The 23,772-nt window shown below is 45.7% G+C and overlaps 1 protein-coding gene and 1 non-coding gene across 10 annotated transcripts in view; one reads left to right on the forward strand and one right to left on the reverse strand.

Moving 5' to 3' along the window:
• The first annotated feature begins 450 nt into the window (after positions 1 to 450).
• Positions 451 to 579, forward strand: LOC132654996 (small nucleolar RNA SNORA17). The gene has a single exon (XR_009592588.1). It is a non-coding gene; the product is annotated as a small nucleolar RNA SNORA17 (small nucleolar RNA).
• A 2,610-nt stretch (positions 580 to 3,189) lies between these two features.
• Positions 3,190 to 23,772, reverse strand: part of Sulf1 (sulfatase 1) — a 226,594-nt gene continuing 206,011 nt past the window's right edge. For 8 of the 9 annotated variants that reach the window (XM_060385852.1, XM_060385847.1, XM_060385849.1 and 5 more), the window contains 7 exons: positions 23,485 to 23,581; positions 22,946 to 23,040; positions 22,414 to 22,479; positions 21,118 to 21,293; positions 16,227 to 16,369; positions 16,008 to 16,131; positions 3,190 to 5,567 (listed from right to left, as the gene is read on the reverse strand). In XM_060385852.1, coding sequence (XP_060241835.1) covers positions 4,774 to 5,567; positions 16,008 to 16,131; positions 16,227 to 16,369; positions 21,118 to 21,293; positions 22,414 to 22,479; positions 22,946 to 23,040; positions 23,485 to 23,581 — 1,495 coding nt within the window. In that variant the 3' untranslated portion in view covers positions 3,190 to 4,773. Of the gene's footprint in view, positions 5,568 to 13,506; positions 13,541 to 16,007; positions 16,132 to 16,226; positions 16,370 to 21,117; positions 21,294 to 22,413; positions 22,480 to 22,945; positions 23,041 to 23,484; positions 23,582 to 23,772 lie in introns of all 9 variants that reach the window. The other variant, XM_021643865.2, reaches the window with a different exon arrangement.

Raw genomic sequence — 23,772 nt, forward strand, 5'->3', positions numbered from 1 at the left:
AGTGCGTGTGTGGTTGGTATACTCGTGAGTGTATGTGCGACTGGGAGATCCTCCCTTCCTTCCTTCCTGCCATTGCACATGCACTGGGAAAACCATTCACGGCACAAGAGTGGATGCCTCACTCTTAAGCTAGTAAATGTGAACCAGAATCAAAAAGATTGGCTTCCACTGGGTTTCCTAAGCCCTCCTACCAGAGACCTTCCCAGACCCTCAGGGTCAGAATCTGTACCTCCCCATCCCTCCCCTCCCCGACCCCGCAGGCCCAACAAAGCTGGTTCAAGGATTGGGTAGAACCAGTTTGATGCTGGAAGATTTTTGGCAGCTGTTCAAAATGGCCATAGTGCATAAAGAAACAGGATTTCTCCCCGACTGCTTACATTTCCTGTAACCTGAACACACACACACGCACGCACGCACACACACGAAGCGGGGGTGCTTTAAGAAATGAGCACTGCCCCCAGAGGTGGTGCAGATGTGGCTGCTGTGTCACGTGTGTGGCAGTGGGTAACAAAGAGGAGAGAGGCTACGCCTGTGCTCCGTGTTCTGACCTGTGAACGCCTGAAAACACTCCGTGAAAAAAGAGAATCCCAGTCCAGCCCAGTGCAGTCCCGGACTGGCTGCCAGGGGACCAAAATAACCCCGCCTGGGACCGCAGGTTCTTTTGCCATGGATCGGGATATGTTCTTGTCAAATACAGGAGAGCAAGCACAGTTACTTTAGAAAAAACTTTGGATGGAAGATGCTTTTAGCTGTGCTCAAGTGCCACCTAGTGTTCATTATGGAAAGCAGCTGCTCCACTTCCCTGCTGACTTGAGAGAATGCTGGCCCCAACCTGGGAAGTCTAGCTTTCTTCTGCTGCTAGAAAACTCTACTAGAATCAAACTGGTTCCGCTCCATCTCTGAACCAGCTTTGTCGGGTTTGTGGGGTGGAAGAGAGGAGGGAGGGTACAGATTCCGAACCCAGAAGTTCCCTGGTTTGAGGACTAGGAAAGCTGGTAGAAAGCAGTATTTTTGGTCCCAGTTCATGTGTCGGCTTGACAGCCCTCGGCTTCTTGCCTCTGTGTGATGTCTCTAATGGCAAGGGTCTGGTTTATAAAGATCTACCTCTCCATTTGCTTTGTACAGCTTCATATGTTTCTTGAAGACCCAAGATACTGTGCTGGCAAAGTCCTCAGCAGCACAGCGAAGAGAAAGACTAGCTCCCTAGAACAATGGGCGAGGTCACCGTAAGGGTCCTTGCTTCTTCAGTGTGGGATGGGCTGGGAATTGGGAGAAGCCATGGTTAGTCCTTCGAGGACTACTGTAGCTCCTAACAGCAGCTTTGTGGGTCAAAGGGCCACGAAAACTCAGGGTGGAGCACATGATATTTTGCTTGGGGATCTTGCTTGCCATCCAAGGATGTGTTGTCTAGTAAAATAGACTCTGGAAATCCCCAACAAAATTCAACTCCATTGAGAACTTGGACAGTGGCCAAACCCCCAGCCCTGCCCACTACCCCTTCTAGAGAAGACCAAGATGGCCACAGGTATAGTTTGAAAATGGTGGTGTGTTGACAGCTCTCAGGAATAGCGGGAGCTGGGATGGGTCTTTGGAGGTCACAGATGCTCAGGGGGGAAAGAAAGCACACATGCTGAGTAGTTGCCATTGTTAATCAAAAGCCTTTGTTTCTGTAAATAGTTGTCTGAGAGAGGTTGGTGGGGGTTTCCTAAACTCCCAAAAGTTAGAGGGTTCAAAATGATTTTATGCTGGCTCTTTTGTTCATTTCCTCAGTCTCACCATCAAGTTGAGGAAGACCTTGGAATTCTGCTCCTCCTGCCTCCACCTCCAAGTGGAGGTGGTACATCTTGGGTACCCACTGCCACATTGTGTGTGCAGCCCTGGAGATTCGCCCCAGAGTTTGTGCATTCTAGCCACAAGTTCTGTCACCGGAGCTGCCACCTCGTAATGGTTTAGGTCTCTTTGAATGTCACGTTCACTTTTTTTTCCTTACCAAATAAGGCTTTATTAAATGGAATCCTACTATGTATTTTTCCCCTTCTCTGACCATGTGTATGTGTGCAGTGAATGCTTCTATGACCCATATGTGTCTGCTTAAATGGAAGAAGCACAGAAGAGCTGGTTCTCCTCATCTCTGAAGTCCATGGCAACCCAGGGCAGGCAACCTCTAAGGCTTTGATCTCTTGAAACAGGCTTGAAACATAGCTCTGGAGACACACAACCTTTTTGCATGATGTAGACTGGATGAATATTTAGCAAACTGTACCCAGAGTTTTCTCGGGATGCCAGCATGTGGCCTAAGCACATTTTACAGAAAAGGAACAAGAAGAAAGGCACACACTGAAGGTTCTCTGTCATATGTAGAAATGTAAAAAAAAATGATGGGAAAATAGAATAATGATTATTGAAGACTGGGAAGGTCGCTGAGATGAAGGTGGAGAGATCTGGCCAGAACAAGAGCTAATGGAACTATCACACAGACCAGACTCCTTTTCGTATATACAACTTGCTTCAGTTTTCAAAAAAGGAAGTGTGGAGCAAAGATGCACTTCTGAACACTGTGCCCTCAGACCTTGCTTACCCTTCATGATGCTATGTATGGACTCCTTAAGGACCAATGGGCAAGTCTTTGAATCCTTCACTATTTCCTCCTTTCTCTCTTCTAACCTTTAATCAAGACATTTCATAGATTCTTAACTTCTTACCTGGGGGCCTTTTTAAGAGATTTTCCACACATTGGTTTTGGTGGACAGTTAGGTTTGCCCTGGAGCTCATGGTTCCCTCTGAACTCTAAGGTGCTGTTCATGGCTGTGCCTTCCTGCTTTTCTTTAGAAAACCACGTGTGCCGCCGAGGACCATAAAGGGATTTACAAAGCCCCACAGAGGGCTATCAATGTGGGGCCCCTTGCCCAAAAGTTAATCCGTATTTCAATATGGTGAAGACGGAGCCTTGGGGCCTTCGCAGGTTCTCAGGTGTATACAGAAATGCTGTGCCTCATCCTCCTGGACTGCAAGGAGGCATACTCAGAAAGATACTAGCCCACAAATGATCTCTAGGACGTGGATTGTGGGGGCAGTGTGACAAGTGTGGCTAACGCTCACTCATGTGAGGTGAGAACTGGACTCAAGCTAACTTGTGACAAATGTGTGGACCGCAAAAGCTGGCTTCAGTTTATTTCTCTGAAACAAGTAAAAAGTTTCAACACCTTTTATTTCAAGAAATGTTGCTTCTAGACTTTCCTGAAGTCAGAATTGTTCTATAAAAGTATCACAGAGTATTACATAGGATTAAAAAAAAAAAACACAGTATGCTTCCTAATACCTTGAAATCTCTTTACAAAGTTCATCATTCTAGACCATAAATATGTTTATTCTGTCATTCAGAAGATGGCACCCACATCTGATAAAGAGCTAGTTAGGTTTAACATATGTACAGACTCTATGATAAAGACTTAAAATTACTGAGGATTCAACTATACCACATTGAATTTTCTTGAAAAGTGTTCACTTTAAACACTTAAAGAAAAATATAACTTATCTATATGTTTGAATTCCCTAAAATTAGGAAGAAAAGCCACTGTTGAGCTAAAGAACAATATCAACAACAACAAGATCTTGCGAAACTGAAGAGGACACTGAACGTTCTCAATGAGGTAATCCTTCAACTGGTCTCCAAAAGTCCAATAGAAACAGGGTTATATCAAGAATACAGATTTTCAAAAGCAGTTTTGAACGATGTCTTTTAGAAAAATCAGAGCTTGGTGATAGTTTTAAAAACAATCAAATAATACAACGTTTATGAAGTTAATCTCCATTCTGGTACATTTAAATTTTACAGCATTCGTGATTTTAGTTTATTAAAATTGTCTTATAGAAAGCCCAAACTACACATATTTTCTCAATGCTTAAGCTTATTAACCAAAAGAAGAAGAAAAAAAGATGAAGGTTAAAATAAAATAGGCTTTGTCCTTTTCTTTCTTTCAAGAAGGTAATAAAATTTTAGCAGTGTTAGCATTTAGTAAGCACAAAGAAAGCAGGTAATTTTTGTTTTGTTTATTGCTTTTCACTCATTATTTATTTTTTTACCACCAACATTGTGAGCCATGCCTTTCTGCTAATCGATTTTAGCACGTCAAGGTAAAATACATGCAGTGTTTTCTGGAAAAAGCATACATTAAACAATATGGGATCCATACTGTGTGTCATCACTGGAGAGCTATTCTTTTGTCCCGCCTAGGACAAACAGTGTGATTCTGATAAGCCTTTTTTTTTCTTTTAATAATAACACTATCAACCAAGCAGATACATATTCCAAACTCAAAGTGCAAAATCATTGATGATGATACTGAAAAATTCCAGTGGTTAGAAATGAATCCCAACTTTGTTATGCAGGCAGGGAGATGTGTTGACAGAGCCACCAAGGGCGTCAAGCTTTTAAAACTTACAAAGGCACAATTCTAGCCATTTTGACTGGATAGACTTTAGATACGCATGTTTCTACAATATTCAGAAGATAATACTGTTTTAGTACCAAAAAAAAAAACAAAAAACCAAAGCAACAAAACAGAAATGCCCCCTCCCTTCCCCCATCTTCTTGGTGAAATAGTGAATTACAATGAGTCCGTCACTGCGGGAGCAGCACCCGCGCTTGTGCACAGTGATTTCTACTGTGCCAAGGTACCCAGGGATGCTCAGAATGCTGGGAACCTACGACTGCCACCACTAGTTTGCTAATCAAAACATAGGAAGAAATATCATGCTTAAGCAACCTTTGATCTAAGCGGAGGTGAGCGGAGAGGAGGCACTGCCCTCTAGATTTGGTGCCCACTCCTTTGGGCCATTCTTCTCCATTTTCTGTGTGTGGCTGGAATGAAGAGGCTGCTCCTCACTGCGCACATCAGACACCTGATGAACGGAAGTCCTGTCAGAATGAACGAGAGGATGCAACTGATCTTCAAAAGCATCCTCTTCAGGCTCCACATCCTGGGGATATTTTCGTTGCTGCTGGCTGGTAGGCTGGAGCACCAGCTCTGTCATCCCATTGCCACTGATGTTGTCTTCAAGGTGATGGGTCTCCTCCCATCCTGTCTGTTCTTCAGTTTTACTCTTTCTCCAGTGTTCAGAATTCAAATGATTCACTTCTGGAATGTCGTTATTCCATTCAAGTTTTCTCTCTGGACTTAGTGTTGGTCTGTTCAAATGCAGGGTTTGGAGGCTGGCTGGCAAGGTCAAAGGAGGTGTTTCCCCAACCACATGACTCGGGTCTTCGCCTGACTCTGCAGAGGCCATCCCTGCTGGCACCAAGAGCTCAGCAGAGGTGACTGGGAAGCTACCTCTCTGAGCAGCTGGAGTCCCGTTTGCTTTGTTTCGCTCAGAGTGCCTGCTCAGCAGCGCAAACTCTCTATGCACAGCTGTCAGGTCATTAGCCCACTCCTCCAGACTCAGTCTAGGGTTATGTCTGTCCTCATCCATGCGGTCGCTCACACCGGACAACTCCTCCAGGCCTTGCCAGTCGGTGTCTGGAGCAACACTGGACCGACTAACCTTCCCATCCATCCCATAACTGTCCTCTGTGGGAAGAGAAACCAAGGGACCTCGTTAGCGCAACAGAATGTTTTTGCCTCAACTGGATGAGCAATGGAGCTATTTTGTAAGTTACCTTGAAATGTAATGTTGAAAAGCATTCTCTGCTAGTATTTGACTGCTGAAGAGTGATCTTTGTAGACAGAGGTGATGGAGGGACGATAAACAATTAGAAAAGGAGCAGACTGGGACTACAAGTTAGTTGTTAGTGTGTTGCATGGCATGCACAAAAGACGGGATCTGATCTCTAGACCACATAAAGCCAGGTGCACATACTCACAGCACTCAGGAGGTGGAGGCAGGAGATGAGAATTTTAAGACCATCCTTGGCTACACAGAGTTCCGGGACAGCCTCAAAACATGGACTAATGTCCTTAAGATAAAGACAGGAAGGGCTATCAAGTAAGTGACAACCTCTGTGAGCAAGCATGGCTGCTGTGGAAATGACACTGTTCCGCCTGATGCAGGGACAGAGCCTATTTCACTTGAGTCCCGCAGCTCTTCAGAGTGAGAACAGTGACAGGACAAAGCCTTGTATCCTCACAGGTTCCAGGTGACTGGGTAGAGGACAAGGTATTTTAATTTAATAGGCAAATGCTGAGCACAGTATTTTTATTTTATATTTCTTGGTACTCAGGGCAAAAAACAAATCTGAACGGAAATGCATAAGCTCTTCAAGTTAGATGCGGCGCAGAAATGTTTCTTCGCATACATTGTCCTTCAGGGACGTATGCTTCCAAGGAAGCCTTTGTGTGAGTGAGTTTTACGAGTTCACAGGGCATACCAGCTTTCTGTCTGACAGCACACCACCGGGGCTCAGATGAAATTTAGAAAAAGGGATCCTAGAGTAGTGAAATGAATTCCTCACAAAGCTATGTAGCAACAAGAAAAGCCAGGGAGACCACACAAAACCCACACCTTTGATGAAACCATAAGAGAGATGTCTGTGATCTTCAGGTCATCTGGAAGCTGGAAAAAAAGAATGGATACCAAACCACAGCAGAGTTGTGGACCACACTCTGGTACCAGCCTTGGGGAAAAAAGTAGGGAAGAAAAGTGAGGACAGGACTCAAGGTTGATTTGAGGGTGCCTGGAAAGAAATGCCATCCTCGAGTGTGAGATACTGCCAAGGGTCCTGCTGAGTCAGGGCACGGACGGCACAGGAGGGTACTCCAAGGGGTTCAAGCTGATAATCTCTGTATGGCTTGCTCCAGGGAGAAAGGAAACAAAGAGAGGAGAAAGACGGTTCCAGGAAAAGAAGAAGAAGCAAAATGGGAGATATTTCAGGTCCATGGGAAGGCCCATGACTTCCCTAGACCCTAGTAATTCGATGGTAGGATCGTAGTAAATTGGGTTATATTGATATAACCCCTTAACCAGACCACCCCTTAAATCAGAAATCTTGTAAAAATCTCCAAATTAATAAAATAAAAGCAAGCCAAATCTACACAAAATTACTCTGAAAGAAAATATGAAACAAGAATTAAAAAAAAAAATCCATCCCTGCAAAAAAAAAAAAAAAAAAAAAATCAACCACGAAGTGACAAAAACTGCAGTGCAGTGGCTCTGGGCATGAAGCTTTGTGGGTAAGAAAATAAAGTCTGTACCAAGAATCCTAGGGTCAGACAAGCCCTCTTTCAGGTCTCAAGGCTGTAGGAAACCAGCTTGAAACCACAAGAAAACAAGGGCAACTAACCGGAAGGAATGAAACCGTTGGTAAGTTTCGCAGGGGTGAGGGGAGCAACCATCTTCATGAAGAAGACAGGACAGAGGATGAAAGGTGCAATACACGGACACCTAACAGAAGAAGGCCCTCACCCAAGACAGCTCAGATGGGCTGCGATAAGGAAGAGCACGTACTGGAGCACCGTTAGAGCCACCTTTACGTGTGCCTCCTTGCCCACCCATGTCAGGAACTAGTGATGTTCCTGACATGGGTGGACAGGGCAGGGGCTGCAGCAATGTGGAGATGGTCCAATTTCCTATACCTATTCAGTCACGTAATGCTGACAAGAGCTGTTGTGGAGGTAAATCAGAGAGACAGAGATGATCACGAGGGGAACATTTCCCCACGGAAGGCCTTGCGCACAGCTGGCAGGTGGACCACACAGGGCTCAAGGTGTTTCATGGGTCGGGGCAGGAACAGATCCTTGGGTCTTGGCTCCTGGTCTTGACGGTAGATGAAATATTTAAGGATACCGTTAAAGGTTTGAAACGGAAGATGACTATTCAATTGGACTTTTAGGTTACAGGTTTTCACACAGACTTCCTGTTTCTTAAGCCAAGCAGTTATTTTATTTTATTGGCTTTTGGAGACAGGGTTTCTCTGTGTAGCCTTGGCTGTCCTGGAACTAGCTTTCGGTAGACAAGGTTAGCCTTGAACTCACAGAGATCCGCCGGCCTGTGCCTCTTGAGTGCAGGGTTTGCTCCACCACCACCCAGCTGCTTCTTCATATTTTAAAATGGATATACTGTATTAAATGGACCCAGCATACTGCATAGAATAGTCAGAGTCCTGCTCCACAGGAAATTGGCTTGAGAAGTTAATGTATCCGCTCTGTCAAATGAGAGGAGACAATACCACCTTCACTTCCCATCAAGGGAGGCTAAAAGAGGATCCCCATTGAGTGGGTTTCAAGCAATATAAAGAAGAGTGAGTAGGGAGGATGCTGGTGACACTGCAATTCTTCATGTCACCTCAACTCTCTTTTCATCCAAGTCTGCCAGTGGCAAATGCTTAATAACTGCTCAGGAAGCAGCTTGCTGGGGCTGATCTAGCAGAGAGAAAGTTGAAATGGAGCGATTTCCATCAAAGAAGAGGTTATTTAGAAAACACCCAGTGAAGAAGCATCTGGTCCACATGGTTTCCCAGGAAGATGTTGGCCATCTAGAGCCACGATGCTCTCTACACTGTTCTAGAAAACAGAAAGGAAGAGAAACCGTCGGGACACGTTTGGTGAAGCAAGCCTAACCCTGAGAATAGAGTAAGGCAGAGCAGCGGCTTTCTCTACCCTCAGAGATGTTCACACCCAAATCCTCAGAAGCTGTGGGCATCGCTCTAGGAGGCAAAAGGGATCTTCCAAGTGTGACAAGGTCATGGGTCTTGACGGGGTAATGTTCAGGTGAAGTCAAGATAATCCTGGGGTCCTTAGGAAAGGGAGATGGAAATGGAAAGAGCAGAATCAGAGCAGGAGGTGTGATCCTGGAATGCATGGGAAGGGATGGAGGCAGAGTTGGGGGCACCAAAGATGGGGCAGGGGACAAGGAATAGACACAGCCAGAAGGGACAAAGAAACAGAGTTCCCCTAAGCCCTGAGATGCATGCAAGATAGGATAAATGCAGGTTGTTCGGAGCTGTGGCAGCAGATTGCTACAGCAACCATAAGAAACTAAAGCCATATTTGAGTAGTGGTGCTAGCACCAACAGAAGAAAGAAAATAGGTAGATATTGCTGGTAAATATAAGTAAGTGCCTTATAACAACTAGTGAAAAGAGTTCACTATTATATTAAGAAAAGCATGCACAGCAACCCAAAGAAACTTAGTCCTTGAATACAAGGTTTTTTTGTTTTGTTTTGTTTTTTAGCAGATCTATTAATATAATGCAACCTATTCATATATCTAATAGAAAGAAAAAAAAATCCAAGCCTCTCATAGATGCTCACAACTCATTTTGACAAATCCAGTTCTCAGTAATGGCAACAGCACTAAAAGATAAAGTCGATGGTGGTTTGCATAGCATAATGATGGTTTCAAAGTCTCTTTCTCTCCCCGTGGGGATATCCTAAAAGTACCTTGTTAGGACCAAGGACAAGCTGATATCACCCTGGAGGATTTAGTGGACTCGGGAGACATTTGTAGAGGGATAGACAGTGGTACACAGACACCTCGGCAGAAGTTGTGCCCATTCAAGTCCAGAGCTGTCAAAAAAACAAAACAAAACTGGTGCCCAGAAGTGGCTGCTTCTAGATGTTAGGTGACAAAAATATAAGATGACACTAGACATATTTCAGGGCGTCAAGCAACGAAGTGTTCAAGAACAATGGGGAACTTTCCAGAGTCACACAGAGGACTTGAAGGGACACTAGGGACCTACCCTGGGACACTGTGGCCATTACAGTAGTGATGGGAAAAGAGAAAAATGAGAAGCTTTGCTCTATCCTTACACAAATGGCTGGGTAGATGAGGAGGGAAACCACTTCTTCATGGTCGAGCATGATTTGGGAAGCACAGGAGAAATGATGGAGGTGGCAACAGATCCATTTGTAGCCATCACATTAATAATGAACAGCTCCTGGCTGCAGCGGGGCTCAGTGATAGAATGCTCACTCAGCGCCAGACAAGATCAAACAAGTACGGTGAACAATCAGGCAAAGATCACAACTGCCAGGAAAAGCTAGTATAACGGGCTGTTCGTTAAAGAGGAAGACTGGCAATTGTAGGGTGGACTAGTGCAGCAAAAAGCACATTAGCTGAATAACAAAGATCCAGAGACGATATCCCTGGGCAGAGCGGTGTTTTTATAACAGACCTGCTCCAAACAGACAACTCCCTTCTAGTTGTAAGAACTGGAGACAAACATCATTTTATGAACAACTAACCGGCTGGCGGCCTGCGGAGTAACACTGAAGAAAGGTGACACTGTTATATGATGTATGATTCTGGATTGAATCCTGGCTAGAAACCAAACCCTATAAACATGAGCTTATAGACGTTTGGCAACACGTGAGTATGGAATGTGGACGAGGTAATGGCGCTGGTTAATGCCGATGACCTCGCTTTAGGTAATGTACAACAGTTGTGTGCAAAAATGTCTGGAGGAAGTACATCGTAAAACATTTCTACACAGAGGGATATGATGCCTGCAAATGAATCAGAACTGATGGAGAAAGAGTGTATGATAAGAGAGAGAGAGGAAATGAGAGACGAGAAGCAAACGGGGTAAAATTTCTTGGATCTATTCCAATAGCTTTTCTGTAAATGCTAAGTTATATGAAAAAAAAAATTAAAAGTATTAGGCATTAGGGTAGAGATGTGTCCCAGTTGATGGGGTGCTTGCCCCGCATACACAGGAGCCCCAGGTTCAATCCCCGGCATGGTATAAACTTTGAAGCACTTTGAAGGAGGGACAGGAGGACCGGATATTCAAGATTGTCCTCTGAGATCACTGATTAAAGGGTTCAAGGCCAGCTTGGGCTGGGGATCATCTTTGTACTGCCCTGGCTTCTGCCGCTTCTCAGCTCACAAAACCATACTTTTCTATCAGGCTCCTTTTTCAGACAGCCAACACGTGGCTGGCTTTGTTCTGAAAAGCAAGTCGTTAGAATAAACGTAAAATGATTTCATTTTAAGATAAGGCTCACCCCACCCTGGAAACAAAAAAGTCAAGAAACCACTAAAGAGAACTTCCAAATACACCTTGCTTTCAAGCTGAGTCACCATCTCTTCTGGGTGGCACTTGTGAAATATGTTAATCTACGTTTGAGAATGAGTGCCCACACTGCTCCCTCTCACACACTGCTTCATTCGCAGGTTGCTTTGTACCCCATATTCTGTTTACTGACAAGCGCCATCAGTTCCTGGAGCTTGTCACACAGCAGGACTGGGGTTAGAACCATAGGCAGCCTGGTGTTACCGGAGTTGAACAACTATGCCACCCACAGCCATATTCACTATTAGCTATCGCTCTGGAGGAAGAAGAATCAGCTCCCGTGTGGATAGAGGCGAGTAGCCAAGGGTGGAGCTCACCGCAGTCTGTGGCCTACAGGATTGAGTACACAGGACCAGGCCGCTGACCTACACAACAAAGTTACCATGAACTGCCCAGCAGCCCCTCAGCCATTGGGCCCTTAGCTATATCGCCAAGACCTCTTCTTGGACATCACAGCATGGCAGCAGAAGTGACGTTCATGTACAAAGGGAAGAATAAAGGTCCCGCTGGACCTGTTGATCTTTATTCCACGCTGCATCACCGTTAAGAGCTTTTGCTTTTACGCAAGACAGAGTGTACTTCCCGAGTCATGGATGCTGCTTTCTGGTCTAGGCCGTAACTCTGAGCTGATTCTAGTCGCACAAGGGAAATGTGACAAGAGAAGCAGTCTGCTTGCCCCCTCCTCATGTGCTGATAGCGCAAGGGCAAGGAGGGGAAAGACTGCTCTCTGAAGCTCTGTTGTCCGCTTTGTACAAGACATGCTTTCTACGATGCTACGTTGAGGTTTACAATTTCTAATTGTTTAACATCTGGCTGTTCTAAGTTATTTTTTTTCTTTTGGGCAGGTGTATGTCATCATACAGTTCATTTTGAGGGGAGAGTGGTGTGAGAGAGATGTTCGTCATTTGATTACACTCAAAGTGAAATCAAATTTCCTTCGTTTCAGAGTTGTCTAGATGTCTTCATTTTGCCAGGGGGAGTAGTTGTGATTCAGTTCTGGCCAGGTACATGCCTTTGCTAACCTACTTACACTCTTTAACATCTTTCATGACACCAGCAATAGACAGAAGACTGAATATCCCTGAGTGTAAATCGGGATTACCATAAAGTAACTGTAAAGTCCGTGTTTAACGTTAGGTCCATTTACAGTGCCATCCTTTGGACATGTCTTAACACATCGGGAAGCAGCGACACACTTCAGGTGGCGAGGATGGTGCCTCATCAGCCCATACCTGGGAAGGCTGGCTTTTAAGAGTAGGCTCTGCTAGATCTTATTTATAAATGTTGACTAGTGGATGGCATGGTATGGGGGCAGATGGAGGAACAACCACAAAATGGCCCCAACATCCCAGCTTTCTTTGTTTCCATGATGCCACTCAGCTTCTCTGGAGCAATGAGCTCCTTCTGAAGGGAAGCATGTGAGACCCTGGCCTAGGAGGTTGGTGGGAGAGGTGGGAGTGTGATCAGGATGCCTTGGGATGGCAATATTCTTTTGTTTCTCCGAGGAGGTATCAGTGTGGGTGGTGCCAATTAACTCATCCTGCTTTGGTAGAAAGTAACAATGTAAGCAAGAAGAGCACAGACTGAAGTTGGGACACATCAAAGCCTCCGAGTCCCTTTAGCACAGATGGCGAGGGCAGTGCACACCCCCAAACTAGCACAGTTCAGATAAATCCTCCAAAAGCTGAGGCTCAGGGTAAAAGATCAGCAATGGCTGACATTTCTGGATGATCAGTGCGCAAGCTTCCGGCTGTAGAGCCTCCTCCAAGTAGGAGGCAAAGATGTGGAATAAAGGGGAGAGATGTGAAGGCAAGAGCTATTTGGGAAGCTTCATGCGTTGGGACTATTGTTCTTTTGTGTTTTAGGAACTTGCTGTTTGACACTAAATGCCCTGTCCCTAACCCCTAGCACCGTCTCTCCAGTCCCCTTCACCCTGCAGAGCCTTCTGAGTTTTCCTTAACGCCACTGCATTTACCAACAAAGTTGATGACTAGTCACAAGGAAGTTCTTTGTTCCCTCTGACTTCAGCTTCAGAATATTCTCAAAGTTTCCCTTTAACCTTTTAAAGAAAATTATTGGCAGTATTCTTAAATGAAAACAAACAAACAAACAAACCTCTCACTTAGACCCATGCAGCCTCTCAACCCAGTTGTGTAAACAAAAAAATGAAATCAATCCCCACTCTCCCAGAGGCCATTCTCCCAGCATTCCTTGCTTCGAAGCATCATCAACAAGCAAACAGCCACGGGCATGCATAGGAGGGAGCAAATGCTAAGAGAGGCGTCTCATGGGGTGCAGTTGAACTGATTGGAAGCAGAATGAGGAGCCCGGAGCCAGGGTCTCATGGGAATGAAGACACTGTTACAACACACATGCACCAGAACCTCTGCTCTGCTCTGCGGGAGATGGTAAGAAACAGAAACTAGCCGACCGACATAACAGATCATGCAATTATGGGAAAGAAGCTGCTGAAAATAAAAAAAAAAATGTGAATACCTGTGTAGGTCATAGCTTCCTCCATCTTTAGTTCCTGATATAGGGAAATACAAGAGGAATTGGTTAGCTCTAGAACTCACAGACCCTTTCACTGCGCAGTTCCCACGAACACATCTAAATCCTAGAAAGAAGCACAGTGTTAAATACAGGCAGCACTGAAATCCGACGGAGGCAGTCTAGTAATCAGTCTCAAAAGGACTGAGTGCTAAGAATAAAAAAGGCTTTCAAGGCAAAAAGTTTGTTAAAAGGAGAAGAAAAAAAAATGGGTGGGTGAGAACAAGAAAGCAGAGAGAAGGTGTCTTCAGAAGTTCGTGTAATTCTGAGTAAAATTATTTTTTTTTTTCTGGGGGAGGGATGTTTGAAAAACAAGGCCAGTAACAGTCTCCCGCAGGAACAGTCTAGAAGCTGGTGAGATCCACTTAAAGCGAATAGCATTCAATAGGCCCCACCTGGCCTATCGTTTTGCCATTGAGGACCCTATCACATTTCTCACAGTGGAGCTGTTAAGTCAGTCATCACCAATGAGTTACGGAGCCATAGTCTTTTTGGGAGTGATGGCTATGTGTAATATTTCTAGTTGCCTCTAGTAGTTTGGCTTAGATCCCAGGCACAACCCCCCCTTTTTTTTTTCATGTTGGATTTTCCCCTTTTCATCCCTCTTTTTCTTTCCTTGTTTTCTTTCTTTGATTTCTGGGGATGGTCAGTACATAAGTGGGATATTTCCAAAGCTTTAAGCTGAATGAACTAAGTGGCCAAAATACGTGCTTTGCAGGCCTAATTCTAGCTTGGCTATTTTTCCCTGGGTGCTGGTGGAGAAGTGAGGTGTGACCCCTCATGGGACTTTCTTCTATGATACGCATTGCTGGATCGAGGATCCTACAGTGGAGGAAATGACATGCAAATGGGTTGATCATTTTGGGAGAAGAACCCCATTTCTCCGTTCAGGTCTGTTGTGTCCCATCAGTCCAGAGGTTTCAACACCTGGTCTCCAGCTGGAGGAACTGTTTGGGGAGGTTATGGAACCTTTGGGAGATGGAGCCAGGTTGGAAGAAGCATGTCACTGGGTGTGGGCTTTGGGTATTGATAATCTCGCCTCACTTGCTGTTCTCTGGTTTTTGCTGGAGGTTCAGCTTCCTACTCCAACCACCTCGCCCACCATTTGCTACCGTGCTTCCCTAGCAGGGCGGACTCTTAGCCTTCTGCAGCCACAATCGAAAACAAACTCTTTCTTCCATTAGTGACTTTTCCCCGTGGTGTTTTATGGCAGCAACGAAAAAGTAGCTAACACCAAGCGACATGACCAAAGGGCTGTCGTTTGATTGCTAGGGACGGCATCTCTACACATGACAAACAAACCACGAGTTGAGACCTGGTTGCATTCAGTATGCTCCGTCTGGGATGGAAAGAAAAAATGACTCACTGGTTAAGAGTGTACAGCGCTCTTCCAGGGGACCAGAGCTTGGCTTCTAGCGTCACGGCAGGTGGCTTGCAGCTGCCTGTAACTCCTGCTCCAGAGGATAATGACACTCTATCCAGGCCTCTTCTGGCATTGCATTCATGTGCTTAAGCTCATATACAGACAGAGACATGTGCACATAATCGAACTCAGAGAGAGGTGGGGGCAAGGAGGGAGGGAGTGCTCTTGCAAGCCAGATATCGTGATGTATACCTATATTCTCAACATTTGGGAGATCGGCACACTGGGCTACACAGCAAGTTGGAGATCAACCTCAGCTCTGTACAGTAAGAACTTCTGTCCCTTGTGAGGGTCTCCTGGAAACTGCTTTCCAATGCCTGTGACTTCAGCTTGTCATCCTAGAGGGATGTCAAGGCCATCTCTAGCTCTTTTTTTTCCTTCCCTCCTGTGAATAGCTGATATTTACATTTCTACAGAAATGATACAGACAATGACTTTTCTCATTAGCCAGGCAAAGGCTGTGAAAACAGTGCAAAGAGCCACATCTACATAAGCCAAAGGGGAGAGGAAGTCAGGCTCACCCAGCAGGATGGTGGCCTTCCCAGTGAGGTTCCAGAGTCCAAGTTAACGAGCTTCCCAAATATTCCTATTTTCAAATGCAGATAAGGGGTGGAGGGTTGCAAATGTGGACAAGCAAAAGCAGGGCTCTGTGTGTCTGTCTCAAGCACTGTAATAAGAGCAGCTTCTGCTGTCCTTAGGACTGCTCAGGGCAATGGCAAGAAACCCCCAAAGCCTTGGCCTCACCTTCCCTTAGAGGCTTCTGACAAAACCCAAGGCTTTCTGATAGAATGGACACGTGCAAGACACTGGAGGGGTCCATTTCCCAAATCTTCCAATAAATTCAGTTTCTTGCTGCTGTAGCCAGAGTAAGAGACTTAGAGATCAAATTATGTTTGGAACCGTTTACAGAGCTTCTTGTAAACATATAGTTTAGGTACCCTGAACTACGTGCTTATCCATGGAACTCTCGATAACACAAAGCATCATCTAAACAGGACAGAAAGAAGTAACGTTTTTTTCTTACCAAGGTCAAGGCTCTTGGGTCTTGGGTTGCACTGCTTATATCCTTGACAGCTTCGGAGCTCCATCAGCTGTATGTGTAGCTGATTTAAAATGCCCCGTTCTACTGTGTGCACAGTATTTGTGAGCTGTGGACAAAGAGCACAGGACAACGGACTTTTAAGCACTTGCCTGGCTATCTCATTTCCAACCACCCTCACCAAGGGAAGACACGTGGTCTTACCTGATAAGGATCCGTGTTCATGTCAAAATATTCCAGAAAGCCGGTGGCGAACTCACAAAAAAGAAAGTTGTGCGTCTCATTGACGGTGCGCAAACACCAGTAGGTGTTATTGTTAGAACTCGTGCACGCACAGAAAGATCCCACTGTTGGAAAAGAGAGAAAGCCAGCACAGGGAAAAGCGTGAGAAACCTTCACAAGCCGGGCATGTCAGGGTTTCTGTACTGTCTTCATGGCTTCTGTCTTACAAGTGCTACGGTTAGCTGTCAAACACAAGCACGCCCTTTCCTTTGTGCGCACTGGCGGCAAAATCCGAAAAGGCAGGAGGCTCAGGCAGGCTGAAGACCAAGGTCAAGTTTGTCACCCCTCCTTAACTCTGGAAGGCAGCGGTCTCCAAAATGGGGTGAGTGGCTGGAGTATTGTGAGAAGAGTAATAGAGCTTCTATGGTTATTATTATTATTATTGTAGTCTTTTCCGGATGAGGAAAGCATGGTTGTTTCATAAAGCAATGGAACGAATGCCTTTGCTCTGACTCAGGGTCACACAGCCGGTGTTGCAATCATGTATGGAGAAACAGTCTTAGACTAAGGTGGAGCCTGGCTTGATGAACTTGGAGGTAATGTCATTTGCAATTAGAGATGAGTCTGTGTGGACACAGGAGCAGGCATACATGCATGTGTGTGTGTGTGTGTGTGTGTGTGTGTGTGTGTGCGCTTGTGTGTAGGTACACATATGCCTACATGTAGAGGACAGAGAACAACTTGGGGTGCCATCCCTCAGTGACACTCTCCCTGCGTTTTGAGGCAGGAGCTCTCTTTGATCTGGAACTCCCTAAAGCAGTCTACACTGGCTGGCCACAAGCTCCAGGGAGCTGCCTGTTTCTCTCCCCAGCCACTGCAACCATGGTTACCAAGCCTGGTTTTTTATATTGGTCCTGGGGATGGATTCAGGTCTTCATGCTTCCATGGTAAGCACTTTACTGGTTGAATCCAATATGTTTGGATATCTTAGCTCATTCAGTTCTCAAAGGACTGTTGGACACATTTTGTGCCCATACCCATTAACAGATGGGAAAACTAAGGCTCAGAGTGATGTAGCTGACAACTGGGAGGTCTGACATTTAGCTGTGAGGCTACTGCCCTTTGCAATATTGTACACACTAGATCTGGCTTCCAAGCTAAAGGGGAATCGATCTTTTAAACAGAACACGAGAGGAGCTTATGTGTTCAAATATTTTTAACAGACTAGGTAGCTTTGGAGCAGTTAAAAAGAGTACCATGGGCTGCATGTAATTCTGAGTCCCCAGTGCTGATGCCCCCCTCAACAGGGCTTACTTGCTTCTGCTGGTGAAGCTACACAGATATGCTACTCTTGCTGCTGCCCAGCTTATGGGTGGACCATGTAGCCCAGGCTTGCCTCAGAACTCCTGATCCTCCTGTCCCTGTCCCCCGAGTGCCAGGCGAGTCTGGACAATGACACGTGTCAGCCTTGGTGGCATACAGGTTTTGGTCTTGTGGATCTAAGCTCCCCCGTGTTCTGTGTGTTCACCTCTCTCTCCTTCACTCCAGAAACATTTTTACAAAAGAATATTGAGAAAATGGAGAGTATTTCCATTTGTTTGATTTTTTGTAGAAAACGCTCTCAGTATGTCATTCATATTTTATATTCCTTTTATGTGAACATTTAACTCACACCTACATATTAAAATCCAGGCAACCACAATATTCTAACTTATGTAGGAATTTTCCAAATCAATAATTTAAATAGGCTTTGAACCTGTTTCACAAAACATACAAGTATACGAACTTCTGATTGCTCTGAACATATAACTGATAAATCTCAAAGATGACAGAAATTTAAAAGTGTAACTTCAGCAAATGATTGCTTAGTTAATGAAAGTACTAAAAACTGAAAAGCATCATTGCCTTGGCATACTAATGATATGGTCCAGGGGCTCAGCATTTGCCTGAGCCTGTTTTTCACTTAAGTAACCATCACATCCTTGCAGCCAAAATAAAAGCATTTTTGGAACATGGCACTGAGATTTGAGAAAAGGAACCACACTTTTTGTGAATTCCAAAGTTTCAAATGAAAACCACTCTTAAGATGGTTTTACTATTTTCAGTTACATTAAGTTTTTATTTGGTATATTTTCATGATTCACAGGCCAAGTTGGTATATAATAGTATAAGAATAGCCTAATTAAGACGAGTGTGGTGGCATAGGCCTTTAATCCCAGCACTCAGGGAGTCAGAGGCAGGTAGATTGCTGTGAGTTTGAGGCCAGCCTGGTCTACAAAGTGAGTCCAGGACAGCCAAGGCTAAGCAGTGAAGCCCTATCTCAAAAAAACAAAAAAGCAAAACAAAAGCCTAATTAAATATGACCAATGTGTTTATTTGTGTTACTTATGTGGGCACATAATAAGAATAAGCAAAACCGTTTTAAGGGGGCTGAGGAGATGGTGTAGCAGCCGGAAGTACTTGCTACAAAATCTAACGGGCTGGAGTACAGGCCGCAGCAACAAAGCGGGCGTCTCCCAATGCTGTAACTGCAGTTTCCAGTACTCAGTGATCTCCTCTGGCCTCCATACACATACCTGCATTCATTCAGACACACAGACGCATAGATAGACGGAAACACACACACAGTCACATGCTCCTGCACAAATAAATACAATTTTTAATTGAGAAGGAGGAAAATGGCAGCACAGGACTGGACAACACCATGTGAGGCCTTCCTAGACACGTTAAGTGTTTTTCTTTCTAGGAGAAAAACAAGACGTCATTAGGAGGTCATTCTGACTCTGGAGAATGGTTTGGGGACATGAGGACAGGATGTGGGGGGCCACACAGGAGGTCCCGCAGTAGCTGGGGTGGCGGCTTAGTCAGACCTCGGTCTAATGCAGTCAAGCTGTAAGTCATTCTTCCTTGCTCTTCGAGGGACTTTCCAGCCCCAGGCACATCAAATTGGCTACTTCCTCCTGACACCACCAGCAACTTGGTTCCTACCGCACAACCCCTGCTCACAGGCTAGCTCTGCCGGGATGCTGAACTCATCCATTTGGACAACTTTCGTACAGCTCTTTAGGGTTCAGCTTTATTGCCACCTTTTAGGAGGGATTCATTGCTGCATTTTGGACATGAATGGCTCTCAAGGCCCAGCAGCTCTGTTACTGGGAAGCACCAGACCTTCATTGGTTGGGACCAAGTACAACCATGAGGTGGACAGATTCCTCTATCATGAGCTTCCACCATGACCCCCCCCCCCCCCCCGCAAGTAAGTCCCAAAGGCTTATCAAGGCCAATCAAGCAGAAATGAATGTTTTCCTCTTTTTGACTATCTCAGGTATTTTGTCCCAGTGGTGGAAAGACGATTAACACACACATCTTCATTATCTCTAAAGGGTCCCCTTGAAAACTTCATTCACTGTTTCCCTCATTCTATGGCAACAAAGTGTAATAACTTCCTTTAGCTCATTTGCCCGCTTGCCTTCCACTTCCCACTAGAATCAAAGTGGGATGAGGGTAGAACCCCACCCCTCCCCCAGCAATCTGAGTAGCCCTCAGAGATGCCCAAAACTCCACTTCTGGAGCCACGATAAAAGCTGAACGTTACGACTAAGAGCCACGCTGGCCTCACTGTGATGGCGAACACACATGCAAAGACCAAACGCAACTCAAGCAGCAGCAGGACCTACAGGCACAAGCTGCCCAGGACGGCCCGCCACGCTCTACAGAATAATCTGAGCGAGCCCCCTATGCAGGCTTGAGCAGCTGCCTGGGTACCAGCTACTGACTCTCGCAGAGTTGGGGGTTTTCTCCGCACTCCTGCGCCGCGACAGCCCGCGGCACACACAGTTCCCCTTGTGCTCCGAGAATATCGTGCAGAGACCAAAGCAAACAAACGCACTTTTTTTCCCAGAAGAATAGCACAGCTATTCCTCACCCTGTGCTGTCCAAGACAGAAGGCTTCCGTCTGCGTGGACTTTGGGTCTGCCACAGGGGACCAGGATGAGGAGGGTGCGGGCCCTGTGTTTATGGCATCCTTACCGTGGCTTTTATTCCTTCTAAGACACAAACGTTAGAATTAAAGCTGAAGGTGGAGGGAGGGAAGGAGAGGGCAGGGAGAGACTGGGAAGAGAAGAAACTGCAGTCGGGATGTAGTATACGAAAGGAGAAGAAATAAAAAGGGGGGAAAAAGAGGGAAAAAGAATTAAAGCAGGAAGTAGTCTATCTGGGGCAAAAGCGCCCCAGTGTTTGTTGCTACTGAGCAGGTTTATTGGGCAGAATCTGCCTCAGAAAGCCTCTGTGTGAAACCTCAAGAAGAGACTTGGTATCTTCAAACAAAAGCACCAAATGTTTCCAGGAATAAAAGCCAATACACCTGCGGTCCTGACATTTGTGAGGCTGTGGCAAGAGGACGGCAAACAAGAGGCCTTATCTTTAAAAAACAGAACAACACCTGATAGGCTAGGGTCAGATGGAAGGGGAGGAGGACCTCCCCTATCAGTGGACTTGGAGAGGGGTATGGGAAGAGATGAAGGAGGGAGGGTAGGATTGGGAGGGCGTGGGGGAGGGGGCTACAACTGGGATACAAAGTGAATAAACTGTAATTAATAATAATAAAACAGAACAAAAATTAAAACAAGCAAAACCAACCAAACCACAAACAAACGAACAAACAAAAACCAGAAAAACAAACCGGGGTTTGTAAAGAAAAGCGATTTTTCTTTTGCCCTAGCAAAAAACAAATGATTCCAGCACAAATGACATTTCTCTTTTGGATCACCCCGGATTGCCGGGTTTCATCCGCGGGATTCTCAGCCCACGCGGGCACTGTAGGGGAGGTGCCCTCGCACTCCGGGGGCATGTATGGCTGGGGGTGGGGACTTACGGTTCCAGAACGGTGCGGTCTGCCAGTGGTTGTTGTCGTGGGTGAAGCAGGTGAGGCCAGGCAGGCTGCACTCCTCCCCCTTCCTCTGGCGTCTCTTCTCCTTCCTCTCCTTCTTCCTCCTCCTGTTCTCCTTGAAGAGCTGCAGCTTGCTGTCCACCTCCTGAGCAGCAGCCTCCCTAGACCGAGACGAGGAACGCTTTTGATGACCGGAAAGGACTTTACGGGAAATGGGATATTCCTGAGCCTTGCACAGATGCGCATGCGTGCAGATGCGCCGGCACAGGCGGCCTCTGCTTTTCACGGAGGACTTCAAACATGGCCAGTGTCATGGAGGCACAGCCACTCGGCGGCAGTTCCCCTAGAACTTTATTAAACCTCACAGTCACTTGTTCTCAGGCACTGACGGAAATAAATGTCAGCAGGAGTCAGAGCATCTTGCCATCCACAAACTTTGGACCAATGATGGGCTCTTGCCATAGCTCAGTAACTTACCCAGTGGCCCCAGAGTCGGCAAATGGCTGCTTGGGTCAGACGGCTTGCATCAGATGGACTCAAATTATACATCATGAATTTTTAAAGTAAATATTTTATGGTGTATCTTCTTTAAAATATGTGTTTTTTTTTAAATTCCATCCGATATGATCATAGCCCTCTCCCCCCGCCCCACACATCTTCCTCTGCCCTCTGTTCCTAATCTCCTGTCCTTGTCTTTTTCTTTAATTAGTGCTGGAGCATGGGTAACCTACCAGCGGTCACAGCTCCCTCCTCACAGAGCCGATGGCTCCTCAGTCAGGGGTGGCCTCAGGAGCGCCACCCTTGCCAGGCCAGCATTTTGACTGCTTTGCGTTTATGCCCATAATCACCCCTGCTGTGAGCTCATGGGTGAGATAGCAGTGTCACGGTCAAAAGACAGAATTTCACAGCCATCTTCCCCACCCTCTGACTCTTTTCATTATTTTCACCTCCTTTCCAGATCCCTGAGCCTTGGCCACTATTTCTGTTTCTCCCCGAAAAGCTGAAATTTTGTTGCTGTTAAAATACAAAATCTCCTGCACATACAGCTTCTGCCACTGTTTAAACATCCCTGTGCCTCTTTCCATCTCAAGAGGCCAGCAACTACTCTAAGTTACTCCCTTGAACACCCTGACTTGGTCAGGGGTCTGTTACTCTCTGTTGATTCCCGAAGACCATGCACGGAGGAGGGTCTCGTGTGGAATGTGCGTACCCCTCCCCCTTCACCGCCACCTTGGACAGATCCCGACCCCCAGTGCACAAGACGAACATGAGGTCACTCACTTGAAGGGGTGAAGATGGCTCTTCAGCTTCTCCTGCCGTTTTACGCCTTTCTCTTTGTTGTAATAGCTGCAGGCAAGAGGATTAGTATGTGATATATATATATATATATATATATATATATACATATATATGATATATATGATATTTATACGATATATGAATTTATATGATATATAAAAAGATATGTATCTTTTTATTTGATTAAATGGCTCATCACACATACATGTCACACATTTGAGTCACAAATACACATTCATATACAGACACACACAGTCTCTCTGTCACACACACACACACACACACACACACACACACACGGCAGAAGTTATTCTCTCGTCACTATTTCAGCTTACTGGGAGTTGTCTGTATCATTCACTTACGTGGAAGACATATTGAATTTGACTTAAGTAGGGGAGGCCAGCGTGCCTTACGGCAGGGCCTTCACAGGCAGCATTAACGAAACAGAAGCCAGCCTCAAGCCGGTATCTCTGGCTCACGTGTGTTAGGCCTTGACCCTGGGAGGCATGCTCACCTCTGCTTCCCACAGCTACACTCCTCCGGCTTCCTTTTCTTTAGGTGTCCTCTCACTTCTCTTAAATTCTTAATTTTATCTTGCAGAACTTCAATCTGGAAAACAAATATTCACGCAACCTTCTGAGACTAGGCTTTTTCCTTACAGAAGATCGTTTGCTGTATTCCACAATCAAAGCTCGTCCAGAGAGCAGCTGGGAGAGCGAGCCACAGATCACATTTGCTCCTAACTTCCAACCAGTGGGCCTAGGAAACAGTAACAGACGCCCAGATCCATCCATTATTCTCACTTTTGCTCTCAGTAGGACGACCACGGTGTCAGTGAAGAAAGGCAAATATCTTGGTAGACTTTCCGGTTTTTAGGCAAATACAAAAATGAGGCGGTGTACACACGGAATGCCCCACCAGTCCCAGCAGGGCTAGGGAGCTGAGCACAGCCGCGTGGATCCTTCTCTGTTTGGATGCTGGGAAAGAACCAAGGCCCTTGCTCGTGACAATCAAGCACTCTCTCACCAGGCTCTATCCAGCCCCAATACTCACCTCTTTATCGATGTAGGCCTTGTGGTCCTTCCAAGCTCTGGCTGACTGGTACAGCTCTCTCTCACAGTGGATTGTATCATTTGGAAGAATAAAGCATCTGCAAAATCAAACAGGACCAAGAGAAACAGGCTTACATTCTAGCATCAGAAAACATTAGTGAGTATGAAGAGAGCTCAGCACCTTCTAACCTCTTCTTGGAGATAAAAGCACTGAGCTGAGAACTGATTCCTACACAAGGCGAGGGACAGGGTTGCTGCTTTGTGAGCAGGAATACCTTGTCTTAGCTTT

This window comes from Meriones unguiculatus, chromosome 6, assembly GCF_030254825.1.
Source record: "Meriones unguiculatus strain TT.TT164.6M chromosome 6, Bangor_MerUng_6.1, whole genome shotgun sequence".
Lineage (NCBI taxonomy): Eukaryota > Metazoa > Chordata > Mammalia > Rodentia > Muridae > Meriones > Meriones unguiculatus.